The sequence below is a fragment of the Gnatocerus cornutus genome, chromosome 2, assembly GCF_029298725.1.
Source record: "Gnatocerus cornutus isolate USDA-ARS CGAHR chromosome 2, icGnaCorn1.1, whole genome shotgun sequence".
Taxonomy (NCBI): Eukaryota; Metazoa; Arthropoda; class Insecta; order Coleoptera; family Tenebrionidae; genus Gnatocerus; species Gnatocerus cornutus.
In genome coordinates this window covers 8,541,189-8,565,303 of record NC_142234.1, presented here as the reverse complement: position 1 = coordinate 8,565,303, position 24,115 = coordinate 8,541,189, and the positions used below count along the sequence as shown (strand labels likewise).

Genomic DNA, 24,115 nt, shown 5'->3' with positions numbered 1-24,115 from the left:
GAGTGGAAGAACTGGGAGCGATATTTATTATTTTAAGAATTAATTAAATCACGATGATCTTGATCAGAGAGCATATAAGAAATGGTGTAAGAACAAAAGGAATATTAAGAATGTCTTTCTCGATAAATTTTAGGCTTTTGACAATCAATAGTAATAGGCACAAAGAATTGCCTAATAGTAAGAAAATATTTAATTTTAAATTTGCCAAAGTGATAGATCTTTTTTTCGATGCTCTAATGTTTAAAAGTGACTATTATGGATGAATAACTCTGAAAGTTTGGAGAGATGATATAGTAATATCATCTAGACTAGACAATATATAAAAACATCGACTTTCAAATAGCTTCGTCATCGAGAGTCGGCACATTTTAAATACCATTACGATGTGCAAACAGACATTTTGCTGACTCATTATTATTTGTGATAACATTGATAACTGAAAAATTGATTGGAGTTTGACATTTGTACACAACAAATATCTAACATATTTATTTCAAATTCTACTGATTTCTAAAAAGCATTTTTGAAAATCTATAAATCCGCTGCAGCAAAAATGCAATTTAGTTAAAATCACAAGTCAATTTTGGAAAAAAAAGTACTAGAGAAGTAGAAAGATTGCTAACGGAAAATGGCCTCCTGATTTCGAATCTGAGGTCAGTTTTGCTCCATCAGATCCGGATTTATAGATATTTTTGAAAAATATTTTTTTTTGGTTATACATGCATAATATGTAATTTACAACATTTTTTTAGTTTTTCTTAAAAACTTGCATAGTTATGGAATTGCTCGGCAGTGTTTTAGAAAACCAATTTAATAAGCTTTTCAACGACCCTTGGAAATTGAGATGGCCTTTTACTTCACTTCTAGAATAAGCTTTCCGAATTGGTTGTTAATTTTTTATCCATTCTCGAATACTATTCAGCTTAGTCAAATTTTGTTTTGAAATTTACCATCTGTATTGCTGTCGGCACCCTCCCTTGCTCTCTAGGGAGCGAGTTCTGGTACAGTCTGTATATCTTATACTTTAAAAGTAAAATTATTGTTAAAAAAAGGTAACAAAACAAGGTATTATTAGTTTATTTTGACTTTCTTTTTGCTTTTTGAAATCCTAGAAATCACATTCAATAACTTAAAAATTACAAAAGCCACCAACATGGTTGTCAATAATAAAAACAAAGTAACATCCAATCCTGAGGCTTGATAAAATGGTAGATCTCGTGCTGCAGTGTTCAGGAAATGAGCACCTTGATGACGCATGGCGTACTCTACCCAGAACACTCCTCTTTCTAAAGGTGTTTCAGCTCGGTCTCGAAATCGTTCGGAAACTTGTCTCATATTTGTAGAATATCTAGAATTGAAACGTCATATTTCAATGTTTCAAACTTAACACAACACCTACACTGAATTGTCTAGAACTTCTCTCACGCTTCTGTAGACTTCTTCTTTTGTAATGTTAGCAAAGTCGAGAGCAATGCCTAACTTTCTATCGACAATCTTCTTTGTGTTTAAATGTTGGTCTGCAAAGAATGGAACGCAGATCATGGGCACTCCATGAAACATGGCCTCTTGTGTGCTAAGAGCACCTCCGTGTCCAATAAAAAGCTTAACATTCGGATGACCTAAATGGAAGTTTTATATTGGTTGGACATCAACACTGTACAAACCTAAAAGATCGTTTTGAGGTAACCATTTTCGAACAATCACATTTTTCGGTAAATTGTCGATCTCGCTTTCAAATTTCCAAACCACAGTTTCCGGAATTTTGCTGAAAGCTTCAAGTAGCAATTTCTGCACTCCTTTGTCAAGTTTGTCAGAGCGTACGTTGGTACCAAGCGAGAACACAATGGCGCCATTTACAGCGCCATCGAGAATGGTTTTTAGATCCTGGAATTTAATTTCAGTTATGGCATTAAATCGGTACTACATACATTTGGTATATTTTTAGATTTTCGGGTGTGGAGACCACCCACAGGTATGACGTTGGGTGCCAAGGGCTGTGACACCTCAATAACAGGGTCAGTGTTGGCAAGAATTAAAGAAATATGTCTTTCGAGCTCTTCCAGTGATGGTATGTTGTCTCCGAAAGTTTCTCTAGCCATTTTGTGCTCTGCTTTGAATCCGAAGGTGTTTCTTAACCCAATCTCTACATAGGTGAACACAAAATTCCACACTCTTTCTTCGAAGCTCATACTTTGACTGTAAGGAAAACTATGCCAGGGTACAAACGCTGGACTTGCTTGGTTTCCAAAATTGTAACCGACAAAGGACGGGAGAAGAAATGGGGTCACTCCTACAGTTACTGGGTATTTAAACCAGTGAATCAACGGATAAAAACATACTGGACCAGTGACATCAAAGATGATAGTATCAAAGAAATCTGAAGGATAGTTTAGAACTTCGCGAAAAACATTGTTTTTCAAAGTATGTTTGCATGATAGTTCGCAAAACATTTTTAAATCTAACAATGTTTTAAGGGGACTATTCTCAGCCATGTCGTTAGGATTGTCTACCAAATCTGCGTAAAAGTCTTCATAAAGCCCTAAAAAAAAAGTTAATTATTTATAAGCAAAGCTCACATTTTACCTTTAAGAAGCATGTGGGTGTAATTTGAAGGTTTTACAGATTCATCATTATCTGGAGTAACAAAAGTGACGTTGTGTCCTTTTTGCACTAATCCATAGGCCAACGCTCGATTCCATATGTAGTGACTAGGGGATGGTATAGATGAAAGATACAGAATGTTTGCACAAAGAATAGTTTTAACACACAACACAAGTACAAGGTTACTATACATGTTGAATTGCTTCAATGAACGTGTTGTTGTAGGATTACACAATTTATTGCGTGATAACTGGGCTGGATTTCGTGGGGGCAATAAACATTTAGTTTGGATTTTAGACAGCTTAATTTTTGAAATATCACTATTACGAGCAAATAGTGAGGAAAAAATCTAAACTATATTTTGCTAAATCATTACACAGTTATGTAATGGTAATAATGATAAAAATAATAATAATAATAAAGAGATAACATACAGTAGAATCTCGGTAAGGTCGAACGTATCTAACTGTTTAAATAATGTGACAGAATTTCAGTAGTATAAATTGGTATCCGATTGTCGAGTATGTCGTGGCTGAGCGATAGTTTAGGTAAAATAACACATAAAATGTGTGAGGCAGGAAATTTTTAACATAGAAAAAACACTTTTCTTAAGCAATGTATAGTTGCTGGATTACTGTGTTTACATTCTTTAGGGAAATAACGGATCTCGTGGATGCAATAAACTTAGTTTAGATTCTAGACAGCTACAAAGTTACTACGAGAGAATAGTGACAATAAACTTTTAAGCAGTATTGCTGAATCATTACCCGATTAAATAATAAAATTCGTAGATAACATACCTACCTACTGTTCGCCTTGGTGGCGTTGTGACTTTAATTCCTTTACAGCAACCTTACAGCAGTAGCTCTTATAACACCATAATAACCACCATAACACCAAATCAATGACGCCAGGAAGGGCGTCTGTGTGTTCTGGGACCAGAAACTGTGCATATTTCTCCAGTAATATGTATTTTGTTTTGACTCTTTTGTATCTATTATTTTAATCACAATTAAAGTTTTTTTGATCATCTTTAATTTGAAATGAAGTCTTAGATATAAATTTGTTGATAACAGAGTAAAATTTCGCGGTAATATAAGCCAATTTTTGTAACACCTGGTTTAACTAAATTAATTTTTAAGATAAATTAGATATTGTTTATCATGTTAAAGTGACATGATCGGGTTTTCCCCAATCAAATGTCAGCAATTGTCAAATTAATTGCTAGATTAACTTATGGTTACATAGGTAAGACTTCGATTCTCATGAAATGCAAAGAAAAATTTAATTCACATCAGTCTTTACTGAATAAATAATATTGATGATATGATATCGGCCTAGCTATTACAAGTTGTACTTTAAGAAAATAGATAAGAAAGAAAGGTATTGCATTTTGATGTATTTACAATCACTGCAATTAATGTTCTGAAATAATGTACACAAGGTGTATCGAAAATCGCTGATTAACTCTTTGAGAGGCGCTTAAGGAATCACAAAAATTATAAAAAAAAACTTTACGCTTTAAAGTATAAGAAAATCATTCATTTTATAGCAAAAAAAAATTGACAACGCTGAGCGTTTGTCGAATGTCCTGCAATAGTGTAATGCAGAAAACCATAAACGTGCAATTTTCCCTAATAGGAACTTTTCTATGTGCTTAAAGTAATTCTCTATTTTTTTGTGAAGATGTTTAGCAGTATTATTAACTTTCTAAATTAAAATTGTGTGCAAGGAGTCAAGATGTTCAAAAAAACATCGAATAAATCTGTTGAATTATTTAGTGCTATTTGGAAAGTTCACTATATGTAAAATAAATGTGAAATTTCAAAATTTGTGTTGACAGAACAACACGTATTTTTTTTTTTAATAATACAACCTAATAAATTAATAACATACAAGTACTTACAACTAGGTTAATTGTATAAAATACTAAAAAAATTATAATCGGATATTTAATTTTTATCAATTAATTCATTTTTAACTTTTTACTACTACTACATAATGAAAAAAGTAATCTGAGTATTTTATTTATGATTATCACAATGAATACGATTATTACTACTAAACTCCCTAGAACATCCAATCCTGTGGACTTATAAAATGGTAAATCACGTGCTGGAGTATTCAAAAACTGGACACCTCCATGCCTTATAGCATATTCTATCCAGAATATCCCTCTCTCTAAAGGAGTTTCCATTCTATCTTGAAATTTTTTCGATGTTTGCTTCATGTTTACCATGTAACTAAAACAATTCAAGGTGAAAATTTCAACAGTAATAAACTACTTACATAGGATTATCCAACACTTCTCTTATCTTTCCTAAAACATATTTTTCGGTAATTTTACGAAAATTCAACGAAATTCCAATTTTTCTGTCGATCACGCTGCGAGCATTAACATGTTGGTCAAAAAAGAAAGGAACGCAAATTATAGGTACTCCGTGGAACATGGCTTCTTGAGTGCTTAAAGCGCCTCCATGACCAATGAAAAGTTTTACCTTAGGGTGAGCTAAAAGTTTATGTTGCAACGAGAATATTCAGTGTTTTTGCTATGCAAACCTAGAATGTCGTTCTGTGGCAACCACTGCTTAACGAAAACGTTCTTGGGAAGATTGTCAATTTCGCTCTCAAATTTCCAAATGACAGTTTCTTTGAGTTTACTGAAAGCGCTAAGTAAAGCTTTTCGAGTCTCCGCATTCAATTGATCGGAACGTACGTTAGACCCTAGAGAAAAAACAATGACTCCATTTTTTGCACCGTCTAGAATTTTCACAAATTCCTGCATCAAACTGTTATTGTTGGTACCACATTATTAATTTGATACCTGAGGAACTTCTTTGGGCTTTCGTGTATGTAGACCTCCCACTGGTATGAAGTTTGGTGCCAGAGGCTGAGGATAATCTAGGACCGGATCGGAGTTAGTCAAAACTAAAGAAACATGGCGTTCGAGTTCGATCATCGACGGGATATTTTCACCGAAGGCTTTTGCGAGTTTATCCTCTTCCTTGTACTGCACCAAGTACCGATAAATTATTTCACCATACATATACAAGGTGTTCCAGAAACGTTCTACGAAACTCATGTTGTTGTTATGTGGTAAACCGTACCATGGCACGTAGGCAGGAAATAACTGGTTACCAAAACTATAAGCCGTATATGCTGGTAACAAGAAAGGAGTCACTGCAACTGCAGGTGGGTAACCAAATCTGTGAAATAGTGGAAACAAGCACGAGCCTATCGTCACATCTTGGATGATAGCGTCAAATTTAAAATCCGGAGGATAATTAAGCAATTGCTGTAGTCCTTGACTTTTGACTATCGCTTCACAACTGAGTAGAGCAAACTCGGTTAATCCTGTAATGCATTGACGAGGTGTAAACTCGGCCATTTCTATCATATCGTATTCATTATGAAAAACTTCATAAAGCCCTACGAGAAAATGTTAAAATATTTTTTTTGCACGGTAATATGATTGTGTACCTTTTATATATATGAGAGAGTAGTTTGCTGGTGCATTTTTATCTTTATTTGGTCCAAAAAAGGTCACGTTATGTCCTTTGTTAGCTAAACCAAATGCCAAAGCTCGGTTCCAAATGTGATGACTCGGACTTGGGACAGGCGAAATATATAAAATGTTGGCACTTTGTGCACATTTCACACTAAATAAAAATGTTAACAAAAATCGCATTTCCATTCTGATATCAACACTACGAGCGTTAACAAAGTACTAAATTAGAGTCAATTGAAGTACGAGTGAGAGTCTTTAATCAGGTTTGACCTTGACACCCAAATCATTATTTGATAATATAATCATATTGTTTAGATCGTTAAGGTTAGTATGGGGAAGCACGGCTTTATTAGGTGTTGTTAGTGGTAGGTGCATAATTCCATACATAAAAAAGGCATGAATTTAATTCTGGAGAATCGGTCTTTGTATGACATTTTTGATATCAATTTATCTAAGAAAAGAAAATGATGCATACATTTAAAATCTGTTGCACTTTCAGAATTTTACGATTTTTTTCAATCTCAGCGTATCAGTCCATGCAAGCAGGTACGCGGCTGAAAAGTCGCAAAACGAACTTTGAACTAAATGTTTCAATACAACATTTCATGCAAATTTCTAAAAACATATCTCATTAAAATTGTTTGACTGACGGTTTGAGTTGAATTTTTGATTCTTCACTTTTCAAATTTGTGTAGCTCCCTCTCGTATGATGCTATCGGTGGATCTCCTCATCTGCTTTTAAAACCAATAAATAAATAAAACCAATAAAACAGCTTTATTTGTGACGTATACATGATGTTTGTTTCCATCTCCATCCACTAAATATTTGGCTTAATATAGACAACCCAAAATACGTTTTGTATCTACTTTATCTACTGTGGGAGAAAAATTAAATTTCACAGTTTGGATGCAGTCGACATAATTTGCTTCTAAGTAGTGTTATCAGTTATTATATACCTACAGTTTATTTATTTAAGAATGACAGTATCTAATAATATCATTTGTGCTTGTTAAAATATTAAATTTTTCTTTTTTTATACATAGCAAAAATGTTTAAAAAAAATGGTACGTTATACTTTGATAGATAACGTGGTGGTCGTAAAAGAATGGAAGACTAATCATGGGAACATGCCTCCGTAGCTAATAAATAGTTTTACATTGGAATGAGCTTCAGAAAAAATGTTACATTTTTATTTTATTATGATATTACGAACTTAAAATTTCATTCTGTGGTATCCAACTCTTTATTACAACGTTTTGGGGAAGGTTTTCTATGTCGCTTTTCCATTTCCAAATCACGGTTTCTGATAGCTTGCTGAAGACACTTAGAAGAGTTTTCTGAGTTTGTAAACTTAGCTGATCGGAACGTACTAGCGTGCCCAGAGAGAAAACGATAATACCTTCCATTTTTAGCACCATCAAGAATTTTCTGAAACTCTAAACTAAGAATAATAAACTGTGAATTTGACTATCTTAGGCAGTTTTTAACAGTTGAAGATAACTAAGTAATTGCTGAAGTCCTTGTGTCCTTATGTTTTAATACTATTTTCACAAATTGTCAGAGAAAACTTAAAATTCGGTAATACTCTCACTTGGAGTGAATGCAGCTATGTCTAATGTATCAAAGTTATGATAGACATCATCATAAAGGTCTGTAAAATCAAGTGAATAAAGGTTTTCAACTACAGGTTTTACGTAAATGAAAAATTTTCGAGCACTTTTTTACTGCCACGTCAAAAATTTGAATGTAGTTAAGAAAGACATTAAAATGATACTCGTGCCCGAAATTTTTTGATTGCTGTAGTACTTACCTTCCAGAAGAATGTAGGAATAGTTTAAAGGAGCAACTTTATCTTTGTCTGTTCCTAAAAAAGAAATGTTCTGTTCTCTGTTTGCTAATGTGAAGGCTAAAGTGCGATACCATATGTGATGACTTAAACTAGGAATCCCAGAAATGTACAGAATATTGGCAGCTAGTACACTTTTTGTACTAAGGAGAAGCAAATATAAGATTGTACCCATATCAAATTTGTCTTGTTTTGTTCTATTATTACTGTTGGAAGTAAACGTAAGTAAAGCAACTAAAAAACTTTTCAGATAAGCCAGTAAGCGCGCAACGATATCTAAAAGTTAGGAGTAGTATAAATATATAATTACAAACTGACTTTAAAATGTTTTTCTTTTAGTAAAAATTGGTATGTATAAATGATCAAAAAACTTAGGTTATATGGATTTTAATCAAAGCATTATAAAAAATTGTAACTTTTTGTGACGTTTGGAGAAAATAGTAAATTTTGTTATACGGCAGAAACGTGGTACTTTTTGTCGAGCAAAATTGCAAGACAGCAAAGCCACTTTTTGGCCAAATAACAAATACTACTTTTCCTCCAAACGTTAAATTCAGTTCCACGACCGACAATGAGTAAACGCAAATTGAGCTAAAAACATGGATGTCTATGCATGTAGTTGTCATTGATGACATTTACTGTGAAAAATATTGGTTTCAAAGAGTTTCAAAGATAAGATCGTGCAAGTGCCATACGCAATGTAAGTCTCAAATGGTAACCGTCACAAAAAGTAGTTTTTCTGCCTAGGCAGCAAAAGTCTTTCCATGTCAACGAGCGCTTTTCATTACTTATAATATCCATTCACAAAACATAAAAATCAAGTTTCCTTTGATTTCTGTAAAATTAGAGTGTATTTTTCAATCATCATTTCATGGGACTGTACTTTGAAGTTTGTTGACAATGTCAGTTCAGTTTGTTTAATTTTAATTTACCTTCGTGTCTTGTTGAAACTTCCCAATGCAGAAATTATCTATTTCTTACGCTTTCTTGCAGAGTGAGTCAAAATTAAACATTTTATTTTAAAATTTTGGCATTATTATTGTCAAATATCCATTTGGTTACCAATCTCTGTTCCGTTTATGGTTATTTTTTATCGCCAACCTTAGCAACTTTTATGTTTTGTGAATGGATATTAACAAAATTGCCTATTTTACTGTCTAAAAACGACTAAAAAATAGTGACTTTTTGTGACGTTTAGAGAAAAATAGTATTTTAAAACACCGAGTTTCATAAGGCAATTTTTTAGGCACGAATCCAAGTTTATAAAACGAACGGCAAAGCCGCGAGTTTTATAATGGATGAGTGCCTAAATGGCCTTATGAACGAGGTTTTTATATTATTTTTCCTAATTTGTTCTTGTAACAGAGCTATTTTCGCTATTTTCCAATTCGTTTTCAGTGCTAGAATATCCATTTCGATACGGAATGTTAGAATAGCTTTGTTTCCATAGCAACTTGGAAATATTTAAAATACAAATTAGGAAAAATCTATTTTTTTAAACTACATATTTCAAATTGTATTTTAAATTGGTTTTCGCCGTTCTTTTTTAGAAATCTCCATTTAAAAAAATACAAATCTTTAAATACTAAACCTGATTTTGTGAGATACTTCTATTCCTTTTTTTCGACAGTCTCGATTAATTTGTATATCAACTGTTTTCTTCCTAGTTTAGTGAAATATTTATTTTTGTTTTGTGCTTTAAAGGTGGCAATTTTTGCTCTTTTATTATAGTTAAAAAAATTTAGTACCAAGCTTTGTCGCATAAACTTAGACTTGGATATTTGGTGGTAAAATCGGCCATAAGATTTTTAAAAATAAATATTATGCTGTTGTAGTATAGTGATAGCAAGTAATTATTTTGATTTAAAAGTTGTTGTTTGGTTTAAAAGTTATTCTCTTCTAAAGGAATAAAATAATAAAACTTAAACTGGCAAAAGTACTTAAAATTTTATTATATTTTTGAAAATTATGGACGAAACATTGTGATAATTGAAATATAAATTACAATTTTTATTCACTTTTTTGCTTATTCTTTCTATAAACTTGTGACAGCAGCAATTTTAGGAACTTATAGAAACTAATCAAAACAATTGAGCTTATCCCTACTAAAAACCCTAAAACATCCAAGCCTGACGACTTATAAAATGGTAAATCTCGTCCTTGGGTGTTCAGAAATTGAGCATCTCCATGTCGCATTATATACTCAACCCAGAAAATCGCTCTCTCTAAAGGAGTCTCTAATGTATCCCGAATTCTTATTGAAGCTTGTTTCATGTTCTTCATATATCTATAAAAGAAATTTAAATTATCCTAGCGTGAGCAAATATTACTTACATTGGATTATCTAAAGCTTCTCTTATGTTTGCAAAAAAACTTTTTTCAGAAATTGTGTGATAATTCAAAGATAGTCCCAGTTTCTGATGTGCAATACTTCGACAATTGACGGGCTGGTCGAAAATAAAGGGAACACAAATCATAGGAACGCCATGAAAAATCGCTTCTTGAGTGCTGAGAGCGCCTCCGTGACCAATGAATAGTTTTACCTTGGGATGAGCTGCAGAGTGTGTTAAAAACAAACAGGTAAATTTTATATTCAAACCTAAGACTTCATTTTGTGGCAACCAATGCTTGATCACAACGTTATCGGGAAGGTTGTCCAGATCGCTTTCAAATTTCCAAATCACGGTTTCTTCAAGCTTGCTGAAAGCACTAAGAAGAGCTCTTCGTATGTTTAAAGTTAATTTGTCAGAACGCACGTTTGTGCCCAAAGAGAAAACGACAACGCCGTTTTTAGCACTGTCAAGGAGTTTCCGAAATTCCTAAACAAACAAAATAAAATTAGGAATAACTTGAAATTTGTTTACCTTAGGCAGTTTTTTGCCATTATAAATGTGAAGACCCCCCACTGGTATAATATTTGGTGCTATAGGCTGAGGATAATTTAAAATTGGATCTGAATTGCTCAGCAGCAAAGAAATGTTACGTTCGAGTTCTATATTAGATGGTATATTATTACCAAAAATTTTGCTCGACATTTCTTGTTCGGCTTTGTCCAGTGACCATTTGCGCCAAATGATTTCACCGTACACGTAGAGCGTATTTAGAAAGCGTTCTTTGAAGCTCATACTGTTGCTGTAAGGTACTCTATACCACGGTATGTACGAAGGATGCAAGCTGCCATCATAAGTAAAAACTAGATATGTTGGTAACATAAAGGGGGTTACTCCAACAATCGGAGGAAATCCAAATCTTTGAAAGAGCGGATACAGACAAGTTCCAATAGTCACATCAATGACTATCCCGTCAAATCTAAAGTTTTCAGGATAATTAAGTAACTGCTGAAGTCCTAAAGTTTTAACAGTCGCTTCGCAAACCGTCAACGCAAAGTTAATTAACTCGTGAATCATTTGAGTCGGGGTGAAATCAGCCATGTCGAACATGTCAAAATCACTGTGAAAAGCGTCGTAAAGTCCTGCAAAGTCAAATCAAGTAAAGGTTTTTCACCACAGATATTGTACTAACCTTCCATAAGTATGTATGAATAATTTGCTGGAGTATCTTTGTCTGCATCTGTTCCTAAAAAAGTTACATTGTGGCCTTTGTTTGCTAAAGCAAAGGCTAAAGTACGATGCCAGATGTGATGACTTGGACTCGGTATTCCAGAAATGTATAAGATATTGCCAGTAAGTATACTTGTTGAGTTTAGTAGCACTAATAGTAGAATTGTCCCCAATTTCATTTTGTTTTGGATTGAAATATTAAAACTAAACGACTATAATGTTTGAAAACAATGGTAGATATTGTTTAGATACCTAACAAAATGTTATACGGTTTCACTTTACATATTGAGAACTTCTGAGTATTTTATGTACTTATGTTTTGCAATTTATCATTATAATTGGGTATAAATGAGTGACATTGTCTTTTGTCCTTATCAAAATATAGCAAAAAAATAATGTAGGGCATACCGGCAGTACATCGGATACTGGGTAATAATTACCACATATTCAGAGAAAAGAAATAAATTTTAAATGATAGGTCTTGCAAAAAAACTCAGGTTTATCTAGGTGTTGTTTTCAATAATTTTCTTTTGTTTTGCTGATTTTTGTCAGTGCTCTTTATAGAAATATATTTGATTTGCTTATAAATAGAGAGTCAGCTTGCGACTCAGGTACAGAATTATTGAATAACACTTATATTTAAAAATAATTAAATCAGTGATAAGAGTCAAAAACTGTCTATTTAACAAAACGACAATTTTAGGTTTAATGAGGAAATTTTATTTACGTGCAAGTATTGTTCCGCTATCCTCTAACAATAAGTAAAATTGTAGTCCATTGGACAAAACTATCAGTAATAATTATACTTATCATGGATAGGTTTAAAACGATAGACGTGCGTCAATAAATAATTTATAGTTGTCATTTTAAAGTTGCAAAACGTGTTTTTTTTTCGATCGATTTTTGAACGTTTTATTAGTTTTTAAATTTGATGGTACCGCTTACAAAAAATATAGTTTATATGATATTAAGAATCTAATTTTTAAGGTCGCTATAGGATTGTCTACTTAGTTATTACATTGCCAGGTCTATTTTTAAGCAAAATGCCTTTTTAATTTTGGTAAATGAAAAACGAAAAGGTATATCGCGGGATTCTTTTTGATATACAAAAATATGTTATTATTTCTAAATTATAATAAAAAACATTTTTGTATTTTCATTTGCAATTTTCAAATCACAGATTTGACGACAAATTATGGAAGAAATAAAGATTTCTCAATTTCCGTTAATAAAATTCAAATTGGACTTGGCAATATAACTACATATTTAAGCTGTTGATAATTTTTACTATTCCGACAATCTTTTATTGTAAAATTTTTATAATTTTTTTTAAATTATTAAACTTCGGTAAGTTTTATGTAGTTGTTAGTTTGATGCTTAGCGTAGCTTAAAACTAGATTCGGTCATGTCTAAAATAGTATCCATGACAATATTAACAATCATTTGTGAGTTGTTAAGAAATTTTTAACAGTAATGTAGTGTTGTTAAATGTGCATGTCTTAACACAATATTTTGCGAAGGAATTATTAGTACCTACTAGCTACAATTTGGGATACAACAAAAAATCTCTAATAATTGGGTACCTTTAGGAACTTCTGGACACTACCAGAATGAGAAAAAACTGATTCAAAACAAAATAAGGCAAAATAGCAATATTGCTGAGCACTGCAATCTAGTAAAAAATTGTAATTAGTAATTTCTGTATTAAAAGAAATTCATACTACAAATTTTTTGGAAAATAATGCTATTTTGTTGTTGTGATCATATTTATATCGCAGAAAATTTATAATTCATACAGATCACCGACCCTTATTAGTATTTAAAAATTTCGTTTAATTCTTGAAGAATAGTAACACCAGACGCTCAGTCTCGAATTGAAATTGAATCAGTGTTTACCACCAGAATTGAACTCTGCGCATTTTTATAACTCTACACACTGACCTTGATTCGAAGATGTCACAAACACAAGAGACAGCGTTTCTCCGTGACATTCGTGTAAGACAGTTGACTATGGTTTTTTTCAGTCAGAATAAAGAACTTTGCAATTTTAAAATATTGGTGCGTCACTGGAAAAGTCCGTGAGGAAAGAAGGATAAACTGAGTCATACAGAATCTTGCACTTGACGTCGCGTCTTTCTGTACAAACTTGTACTGAAGAGAACTATCATCATTTGTCATACTGACATTACGTTTTCTTTCTATTTCACTGTCATTTGACCTATACAAAAGCTATACTTAATAGAAACTTTTTTATTCTTACTCGAATACTATTAAACTTTGACAATTTTTGGTTTTTTATTTTGTCAATTGCTGTCGGCATATTTTCTTGTTCTCTGGGTAATAAGTCCTGGGACACTCTGTATAACAATTTTTTACAAAAGTCAAAATAATTAATAAAACCTAACAATTAAAATAAAATATTTAGAATAAATTTGAAAAAAAAATCAATATCCACAATATGGAAACATTGCGATGCTAAAAGTATACGGCAACCAACGAGTAAAAATATGAAACGGTGTACCTAGAATACTTAAAAAATGTAGTAAAATGCTTTATAAATTGGTTATAAAAACTGTTATATTTTTTTTAAATAATGTAAAAGTAGAAAGTAAAAAAAAATTATTTAGTCCGGTTTCATACCTTTTCTTCCTCAACCTTCGTCATTCTCCGCAAGATGACGTCGGAATCGCCGTCATCAACGCATATGGCCGCTCGTGTCTTTTGCGATGTCACTTCGTCTAAGTTTTTTTCCTAATTTCCCAGTGTTTACCCTGTTTTTTATTTAATAGTTAGTGATGTGCGGGTTTTTCGTGTGTACAATTATCTCGGACTAGACTTTTAGTCATTGGCTTCGCCGCCTCTCCCTTAAAAAGCCGTAAGTTTACCATGTTTTGTTGGTTATGTATTTTTATTTGTTGTTGTCGGGACATGTGCAATGTTTATAACCTATATCCCTTCTCTGGTGACACAAAGGGGTGATTCAACCCTCTCAAATGCCGGAAAATCCGACGAATTCTCTAAAAACGTGAGATGGTCGCCGGAGACGGTCGTGGTTTGTTTTTCCAATGGTCGCCCCATTGTTGGGCAACGAGATGGAATTTGGTGCGTTGGTGGGTGAGGAAATCGAACCAAAATAAATCAATTTTTGTTGCATTGTTGATGGTTACAACAATTGAAGGAGCATCCACAACCAACTCGACCGCATCGATTTTGTCATTGCCCACTTGATAATTAAATTCAACTTGGTGCATTTTTTATGATTTTGTCATTAATGGAGCTTGGGATGTTAGTTTTTTAGTTGATTGTTTGGCAATTTGGGTCGAGTCAGTGGCGTGGCTGGTTAAAATTCAATTATCGATGGATTAGACACTGAATTTCGTATTCTGTTTTTTGGAGAGAAATTTACTTAATTTGTTTGTTTAGTTGGACTGGTGGTAATTTATAGATTTTCAGAGTGGCGAAGGGTGAAAAAACGAATAAAAATTTAATTTCTGTGGAGGTTTAGAATGTAAACACTAGTGGGATGTATTAACACATGAAATTTTTACATTTAGATTCAATGAAGATGGAAGTTTTGTTCACCACGTTCGATTTAATTACCATTAAAATAGTGTTTTTTTTAACAAAAACAGGCGGACGATACGGATCTGTTAAAACGGAAACCTTGTCAATTTTAATTATTGTTCGGCAAGCTGATAATCCAATGTAATTTTGGATGTTTGGATGATTGAACTCGACAAAAAATTGAAATTGAATTTATTCTACTGAAATTGAAGCAAAAACAAATTTGTTGATATTACTGGAAATAAATTTTTATTTGCTTCCTCAGCTCGATGTTGCAATCCTGCACCGACCTCAATTACTAAATTCACTGGTTCAAACGTTCTCTCATAAAAATCTCTGTAAGACCAAGAGACATCTATTTATCAACATTTTTCGTTATCTACCTAGAAACAAAATTTCCTCACTTCGTTAGAGTCGGTCCTAATTTATGTACTTTCGGAACATTTTACTTAAACTAACGAGTTTCTTGTTTCTCATAAATTAAAATTTAGACGACGACAAAGTGTTTTGTGTTGAGTTGGACGTCTTCCAAGGACGTGCAACTTTGTGTCTACTCTAAATTTAATAATATGACACCGATATAACTAAGTACGGATCTGATAAAGTTTCACCTCTCGTACTCGAGTTCGTTCCGGTGGGTGGAATAATTTAGATCCAGATGCTATATTACTATTATTTCAGATTTGGTCTACTAAAATAAAGGACCTGTGAAACGACGAAGTTATTTCATATCGAGTTGATTGTAATTTGCCATGTATTTAAAATTCTGTCGACTGAAAATGAACATGAACTACAAATGCGACTAAGAAAATCGGATTAAACGAATGAGCAAATAGGAAGAGAATTGCAGTTCGAATGCCCATTCCAATTACAAAGTTATCTTAGCCACCTGTTGTTAAATATAATTTTGTGTTTTATCTAGATATGATATATGCGTGTGTACTTTATATATCAGTGTCCTGACTACTGTGTCTTTTTCTTATTTGGAACAGATGATAAAAATATTTATCTTGATAAGCATAATCTGGATAAAAAAATTTCCTTGATTTAGACTACTGACGTGAAAAATTTCTGTTATAATCTATAAATATGAAAAATGTGTATTGTAAAAATGCATATGAGTCACAATGGGTTAAAGATCAAAACTTGCGTTTGTAAACAACAAAAATACACTTATTATGAATTAATCACTTCTGAAAATGAAGACAATGCACTTTCCTCTCTTTGTTTATATCTTATCATGTTTGTAATTTTGGTGTGTATTTTACGGCGAAATCAGTCGTAAGCTACTGTCAACGACATTGAAGATGCTTCGCAACAGCCGAAACTGCTTTCGTTTAAAAAACGCACGAAACAAACTCGTCTCGAGCGAGTCGTATTTCTGCCAAAAACTGAAGCAAAAGTTGTAAAAAAGAAAAACTTGTAGACCTACTTACTTTTCTACGCTTTTATACGCGCTATGTATTATCTCGAGGACATCGAGTGTAGGGTTGTGAAATGAAATTTCCTTCAATAACCCTCTTCCGTAAACAAGCTACTACCTTGCACTGTTAGAATTCCACCTAGAACGCCATCAATCCGGATAAAATAATTATGTAACAGAAACTAAGTTTTAACACGGCCAACTAATTAGAATCTGACAGTTTTCGAATGAAACCGAGTGCCTAATTCGGTTAGTTAAATTAAACAATTAAATATACACAGTGGCAGCTTTAAACTGTACCAATCTATTTTATTCGACGTCGGAAACCGCATCAGCGAAATCACATTTTCCCTATGGAATAAATCTCACGAATATAACCTTTAATTTCATGAAAAACGGCACATGCCACGACGAAAGCGCCCCCGTCATAATCGTAATTGGCGTGGAGGTCCGCCCACTCAGCGGGACGTCTCGTCCCTTCGACATCATCAGGAAAAACGATTTGTTCTGTTCGAGGATTTTTTCGCGTTGTCAATTACGATGGAGCGAACAATGATAATGAATTTTTGGGTCGGATAAATGTTGTGGAAGTGCTTGGGGTTATTAGATCTCGCAACGTGTTTCGTGTTTCGAATCTTTTATGTGAATTTAATGATCTTATAAGGCGATCCCGGAGTGCCGTTCATCAATCCTTCTCATGAATGTTTAAAGGAGGCTGGGGAAAAATTTGCGCGGCCGACGGGAGGTGGAGAAGAAACGAACAAAAGCTGCAGGGAACTGTGTAAACAAAAAATTGCACGTTAGAACTTGAAATTGGGGTTTTAAGGAAGGCTTGTAAAATTTGTAGCGAATTTCGTCTTTAAACTAATACACCGACCATTTTTCTTTTTATTTTTCCAAGTTTGTTGTTTTCTAGGGCAGAAATTAAAAGTATGAACCGTTTAAATTTCTCCAATTGTAAAACAACACTGAGAATTTTACTTATCTTTACTCGCGGTATGAAACTAACAAAATAATTTCTGCTGCAATTGCTTGCTGTTTTCGCACTAAAAAGGGACAAAATTGTCACTTTGAGTTCAATATTTCGCGGCTTCTTTCAAAAAGAAACTTGTTAAAAGTCATTACGTTGAAGCCTTTCTATCGCCGTCCCTTTCAAACCCGTTCTTCGATTTTCCTTCCATATACGCCTTTTGTGCCTCGTCTTCCATAATTTCAAGCAGCACTTGTAGTTTAAGTCCAATATTCAACCTCAAGGCGTTCAAATTAAACCGTCCCGTCTGCAGTGCTTCATACCCCTTGTGTGTGTGACGTCCCGTTAACTATTAATTGGGTGCTTGTTCTAATGAGATGTGTCTGCTTCTATGCAATAACATCCCTAAATTTAATCAGAACCCATTAGAAGCGTGGAATGTTTACGGTTTTGCAAATATTCAATCGATTCTATTGTATTCGGAATTAGGTTGACGCGTACATATGTGGTTGATTATTCATGAATTTGCCACATCAAAGCGGGTGGTTTTTGGATTTCGACGAGACATCGACGAATTATACAGTTATCACAGTAATTATTTAAACCACATGATTATTTTTGGTAATTACTAACAACTCGTGAGAGTCGCCGAAGTTTGAAATAGCAACATTTCTTTAACTTTCCAAGACAGTAAACTTTGTGGATTGAATAAGTAATTTCTAGTCTTGACTTATTTTTCCTGCATAATGGCAGCGCTGTTGAAGCCGCGATTGTTTATTTACGGGGAGAATTATTGTTTACAAATAAATGAAGTTTGATTGAGTTAAAACAACCTAGACGATCGTTTTGTTGATTTTGGAGGGTTGTAAAGTTGGGATTTCTTCGAGTTGCCATTAACAACAAGAAAACAACTTGTTTGAATATCGTTAGAGACAAACACGGGAAACAATGAAAATAACTCAACAAGTGCCTTTTTGTCATTAAATTTCCATGCAAATGTCCCTTCGTCACCAAACAGTCGCTGCGATTTATAAATTAATTATTAGATGAAGGTTCGATGTGATTGGGGCCAGTTTATGTAAACATGAAGATATTGTGTATGGTTTTATTTACTATTCAGGAGTGTTTGATCGCATTGGCCAATCCGAGATATATGAAGATGTGAAAAGCTTGTTGGTTTAGTTAGAATAGCATGTATGTATTTAACATGTGTTATGTAATTAAATGTAAATACAGTGATATATTCGACCGATTTGGAGAGAAATTATGTGAGCAAAGCGAGCGCTGCGGGGCAAAAATAATGAGTTTTATTGAAAGTTTTAAATATGTTCAATCAAACGAAGAAGCAACAAAAACGAAGAGACTGGAATTAATCTTTCGCAGATTTGCGAGGTCAGTTTTTTAGCGTTGAATCCTTCTAAGCCACGCCAGTTTCTCTTCAAAGCATATAAATGTCATAGCCGGTAGTCGACACGTGTTGGGCGCCACATGTGAGATATTCAGCGCAGGAAGTTTCGCAAGTGTGAAAAAACAGTTCTTGTGGCTAAAACAGTTCACTCTGCCACCAAACTCAGATTTTTTCAACATTTGAAATTATCCTCGTACGTCTTCAGTAACTATGACATCTGTTTATCTTGTTGTTCATGTTTCATTTCTTTCTTCCACCCACGTCGTATTGTGTATCATATCAAGTCCAGGTCACACCTGTGCCGCATCTGATGACTTCGCTCCGTGAAGTGTTCTCCTGCGTCCCTTCCCTTATTGAGTAGAATCATGTAGGAAGCGTACAGCATCATTGTCGAGTTAATTAAATGTAAGAGAGAGGAACGGCACGAAAGAACGGCGGAATTCGTCAAAATTAGAGTAGAACTCGCCTATACTTCCAATTGCGGTCTCTTGTCGAGATCCCAGCGAGATCCGGTTAATCCGGAAACACAGAAGTTTTCGTCCATATTGATTATTGTCAGTGATGCCGTTTCAACCCCTGGCTTTTCTAATAAAGCCGACTTTTCAACATGGCCACCACAAATTTGAATGTGCCGTTCCGGAACGGGGTTTTGTCGATGCGGCACTCTTTGGAAACGGGACGTTTTCGACATTGTCGATGTTTATATTGGAAATTCCGAGGCGCAATTTCGAGGAAAAGTATCGATTTAAGCATGGAAAGTTGACGGGAGTGGATGGAGGAATCGAGCTTTCAACGGAGGATCAACGACGAGGAGACCCAGATTTCGCAGACGATGCCGTTATTCATCCTGTCGATAATGATGGTGTCGGGGTCCGATTTCGAATCAATGCCGGTATAGATAACTACATAAAGGATGGGTGGGAAGAAAAGGGGCGGCGGGGAGGCGGTAAAAGGAGAAACTGTAGCCGATGAGGGCGGGAAAGTGGCGGTCTAATGTCTCAGAAAACGTGCGATGTAGTGGACCTATAAGTTGTTTCGCAATGTGTTGAAGATACTCGAGTTTGGTAAGTACACTTACTACAAGAACGAATGGTTAAGCTGTTAAGCTATTTACTTGAACACAGCAGCAAGCAGTCCACTTTATAACAAAAAATACCTCCATTATATTAAGCACAAAATTGTCGGAACGTGACGACTTGACAGACGCTACAACTCCCAAAACATCGTCATCTTAAATTGTTCATATACATCAGAAAGATTGATGAATATTGTCTCATCTAATTAATAAATAAAAAAAACCTAAATCGTGTTGGATTTTCTGCAGAATGCTTATTTATACACACGTTTGGTAGACATCTGGCCAAGACTTTCAGTAGTGATTCAAAATTATCATTTGTATTGTAAATTGACAAACATTTTTAGCGTGTATGTAACTTGTAATTTATTTTGCCCTGGTCGTTTTCGTATTAACACAATTTAAATTAACCCTCGTGCTTACTCTACATAACTAACAGCAGATTGATATCTTTCCTAAATGGAATTTTTTGGCAGAAGAAGTAACCATGGTCTTCCGACGTCGAATCGCGTCAGAATGAGCCCTCGCACGCCACGTTTTCCGCCTTCGCCTAGAATTTGTTGTGAAGGCCAAGAAGTAATTTCTCCATTGATCGGAAGACACAAGCTTGAACGCCCACAGTTCCTGATTTCGTGGCCGTTGCCCTAATTCATTCAGCCGATAATGACACTGTCTTCAAACCCGAATCAATGCCGGACTGACGTTGATTGAAAATGCGCCGGCATATAATTCTCACCAGTCTCGTCTTTAATCAACGTAAAACGAAACGAAGAAGTCGCTCGAAATATGTTTTACGATCTGACGGATGCAGATATAACCGTGTGGAAAGTTGTAAAGTTTACGTTTGAGACAAGTCGGAGTTTTCAACAAGTCTTGGAACGTGTAAATAGACGAAAATTACGACGGTGAAACAACTTGAAAAAAGTACAGAAAGAAGGAGATGGAGTGTATTGGATTATTCGGATTCCGAAGACGAGATATGATCGACATGTTTTATTTAGTGTGGTTGGGGACGGAAGAATAACAGAAAGAATGGAAATACTAATGTAATTTTCGTTTGACTTACGACGTTTATTGTCTTATTGGTCGAAGTTTAATAACAATCAATCATAAGGTTGGTTTACTACGTTTTTCCGTGTTTTCAATAATTGATATTTCATGTTCGAATGGATCGATCTTTTATTAGGTCGTCTTTTGCAACTTTAATGTATCACAAAATGGAGGTTAAATTTCGAACTTCCGTTTTTCATTTTTCGGGGTATACAAATTGGAAATTAAAAAAAGAATTTACATACTTTTAAGAGAAGACTTGAGTAACAGGTTGCAATATTTCAGTATCCAGAAAAAAATTGCTTTAGCCGTTAGATGGTATAGTCACCAGACTTAAATAAAATTTCTTCACAGAAATAATGGAAGTGTGCAATAAAAGTATGAAGATCTTCCATTTTAATGTTCTTTTGTGAAACATCGCTTTCTGGAATGTTATTGACTAGAAGCACGTACACGATTTTGACTGTGGAAGAGCAGTAATTTTTCTAAATAGCAATGTCTCCGAGGATATAGCGGGGTCACGTTTTTCCTTAGAAACTGTGGTTATCAGCGGTGGCTTTATTGTGTTGAATTGACGCCCCCGCAAATCTGACCCATCGCGGAAGGCCGCATGGTAACCGTCTATATTTACAATCCCATTGCGACCCCTTTGATCCCCGTTTGTGCAATTTCGTCAATAATAAAAGCAACGAAAAACCGCACACACTGCAAAAAGCACCCTCGATCGAGAATGTAATACCTCAGCGGTGTAAATTCCATTCGACCGGTCTGTCATGTCCTATATCCTGGATGGCCTATAAAATTCACTGGTTCCTTCGGGCGTCAGCTGCGGCTTTCGCACGGCTCAGACCGCTTGTTCGGCTGGCTTACTCCGAATTGGATGGCGGCGGCGTCATGCCAACTTATAATGGGTTAACAGCAGGCTCGGTACTCTGACGTAATTCTGTACCACCCCTTAACTCCACGTATGTCGCGAAACGAAACTCGTGCGTTTATAGGGGCGTAAAAAAATTTCATCAAAATTATAATTTCGAGAGGCGGGTGAAATGTCGCATTTACAACCTGACACGGACATTAAAAGAGTGGGACCGAAACGCATATATCGTGGGATGTTGACATAAAGATAGGGATAGCGTGTTTTCTTGAGAATCAAATTTCGATATAGTTTACATAGTTTGTGACGTCACGTGTGTATTATGGCTTGCATGGGAAATTTTCAAAATTTCATTGTCTGATGCTCGTTAGAGCGAATGTTCCAATTTCAGATTTAGTGGTTGCAATTTCGTGCAAACTCTACTTTTGTGTAATAAAGGCATTTCAACCCTTGTGTTATCATTCGACCCTTTCAACATGTTGGTTGTAACGTCGGAATATAAACACTAGTATGTGAACCCGTATAGTTTCACAATTATTTTCCAGACATATTAACGATCTAGGCTTTGTAAACTGACCTAACTAATATGCGATAGTTCTGGTTGCATGCTCTGCCAACAAATTTGAATCTGGGCAAATATTTACTAATTTGCGCACCTCATGCATTGACCACTTCAATAAACGCTGGACATACATGGTCCTCAGTTAATAAGATTTCATTTGCGGAGGATTATTACTATATCACCGCTTAACGAAAATGCTGACACATCTAAAAACAGTCGTGAATTGAAATTTTAACGAAAAAATGGGGCTTTTAGCGTGTCCACCATTAAATTTAAATATGGTCTGTTATCTGTAAATAAACAGACGTTTTAACTTTGGATCATAATATTAAGAATGCTTGAATATTGTAGGTTGTTACTTCAAAACGAATCCGCTGTGGACATCAGAAATCAGAACAAATAAATTTTCTAAAATAATTTAACTATACGAGAGATTAAATATGCAAATGAATTTGAACCAAATATTTGTATGCCGGATATAAACATACTTTGGCCTGCTAACTAAATTAATAATGTAATTTAATGCGCGCATTGATTTATTATTTAAAAAAATTATTACATTCAGAATTTAGTTAGAAAATGAACATGAATACAAGCTTACTTGTTCAAATTAGTTTTTTTTTAATAATCCCGGCCATTAAAAAATCTGATTTTGAAATGCAAACGTCAAATTCATCTGAATGATTAAATAGGTAATGGGCACAATGAGCAGAGTAACTTTTAACTTAAAACTTGAATTTGCTACTTCAGTGGCAGAAAAATATTGAAATACAGTAAAGTTTGGTTTTGCTGTTAATAGAGCTACATCAACTTTCCATCAAAAAGTATAATTGCAGTGTTAATTTTTCATAATAAAGTTATTTGAATCTTTTCTGAGTTTGCATTAGATCCATGTATTTGATAATGTATTAACGCGATCCAAATTAGTAAATATCATAGAAATTACATCCCTTTGATGCCGCTGTTGATATACTTCCATCTGTACATTATATATCTGTACATGGAGGCGGGTGTACTCCACCCTTCACATAACGAAGTTAAATTGCCATCTCGACGCTTTTGCGTCACTAGACTGGAACGACTTCTTGTCGGCATTCTCATTAATGATTCATCATGTTTGATTAACCTCCATGGCATTTTTACGAGGTGCGAAAAGGTCTCGGCTAAAGGGCAAGTCGAGCCCTTGGCCAGCCAACACCACGAACACACTCGCCACCCTTTCCCACCCCGTTCGTTGTATATTCATAAAGCTCGTACAGTGTGTGACGTTTGATTAATTGCAGGTGTCGCGGAGGCGTGTCCGAGAGCGGCGTCCGCCACCACTGCTGCCCCCACGGTGAGTACCTACATGCATTCAATTTAGGTTTAGCACGTATGTATGTATTGGAGGCGGTTGGGTTCGAATTGATCGCGTTCACACGTCGACGGCGATGATTGATATGATGGGGGTTTTCGGGGCTTGACAGCGGTCGGGATGACGACGGGTGGTTGGAAATTTTGGACAGATCATTGAAGAAATATACAGAGCGCGCTAGCAAGATTTGTAACATGACAAGGTTTTTTCCGGTATTTTGTAGGAGCGGTACTTTGTTATAAATTGATTTAAAGGTCGACTGGAAAGTGGTGCGGGAGTCTTTGCAAAAATTGATGAAATTTGCTATTTCACATGACGC

At 34.6% G+C, this 24,115-nt stretch overlaps 5 protein-coding genes across 10 annotated transcripts in view; 1 reads left to right on the top strand and 4 right to left on the bottom strand.

The window, feature by feature from the left end:
* Nucleotides 1-1,061: 1,061 nt before the first annotated feature.
* On the bottom strand, nucleotides 1,062-3,008 carry LOC148178644 (UDP-glucosyltransferase 2-like). The gene is made up of 5 exons (XM_088030024.1): nucleotides 2,584-3,008; nucleotides 1,929-2,539; nucleotides 1,665-1,884; nucleotides 1,400-1,619; nucleotides 1,062-1,348 (listed from the first exon to the last, which is right to left on the bottom strand). The coding sequence occupies exons 1-5, from the start codon at nucleotides 2,792-2,794 to the stop codon at nucleotides 1,072-1,074; spliced, it is 1,539 nt and encodes a 512-aa protein (XP_087886150.1). The 5' UTR covers nucleotides 2,795-3,008; the 3' UTR covers nucleotides 1,062-1,071.
* A 1,539-nt stretch (nucleotides 3,009-4,547) lies between these two features.
* LOC148178643 (UDP-glycosyltransferase UGT5-like) lies at nucleotides 4,548-6,338 on the bottom strand. Its single transcript, XM_088029700.1, has 5 exons — nucleotides 6,082-6,338; nucleotides 5,426-6,030; nucleotides 5,161-5,380; nucleotides 4,891-5,110; nucleotides 4,548-4,844 (listed from the first exon to the last, which is right to left on the bottom strand). The coding sequence occupies exons 1-5, from the start codon at nucleotides 6,293-6,295 to the stop codon at nucleotides 4,568-4,570; spliced, it is 1,536 nt and encodes a 511-aa protein (XP_087885826.1). The 5' UTR covers nucleotides 6,296-6,338; the 3' UTR covers nucleotides 4,548-4,567.
* A 911-nt stretch (nucleotides 6,339-7,249) lies between these two features.
* LOC148178642 (uncharacterized) lies at nucleotides 7,250-8,582 on the bottom strand. Its single transcript, XM_088029446.1, has 5 exons — nucleotides 8,527-8,582; nucleotides 8,271-8,326; nucleotides 7,921-8,190; nucleotides 7,351-7,546; nucleotides 7,250-7,277 (listed from the first exon to the last, which is right to left on the bottom strand). The coding sequence occupies exons 1-5, from the start codon at nucleotides 8,580-8,582 to the stop codon at nucleotides 7,250-7,252; spliced, it is 606 nt and encodes a 201-aa protein (XP_087885572.1).
* Nucleotides 8,583-9,884: 1,302 nt separating this feature from the next.
* LOC148178641 (UDP-glycosyltransferase UGT5-like) lies at nucleotides 9,885-11,801 on the bottom strand. Its single transcript, XM_088030333.1, has 5 exons — nucleotides 11,479-11,801; nucleotides 10,821-11,428; nucleotides 10,556-10,775; nucleotides 10,291-10,510; nucleotides 9,885-10,243 (listed from the first exon to the last, which is right to left on the bottom strand). Exons 1-5 carry the CDS (start codon nucleotides 11,693-11,695, stop codon nucleotides 9,967-9,969), a joined length of 1,542 nt encoding a protein of 513 aa, XP_087886459.1. The 5' UTR covers nucleotides 11,696-11,801; the 3' UTR covers nucleotides 9,885-9,966.
* Nucleotides 11,802-14,198: 2,397 nt separating this feature from the next.
* Nucleotides 14,199-24,115, top strand: part of Lar (tyrosine-protein phosphatase Lar) — a 144,641-nt gene continuing 134,724 nt past the window's right edge. For all 6 annotated transcript variants that reach the window (XM_088030407.1, XM_088030410.1, XM_088030406.1 and 3 more), the window contains exons 1-2: nucleotides 14,199-14,391; nucleotides 23,726-23,778. The gene's annotated coding sequence lies outside the window, so the exon portion shown is untranslated. The remainder of the gene's footprint in view (nucleotides 14,392-23,725; nucleotides 23,779-24,115) is intronic.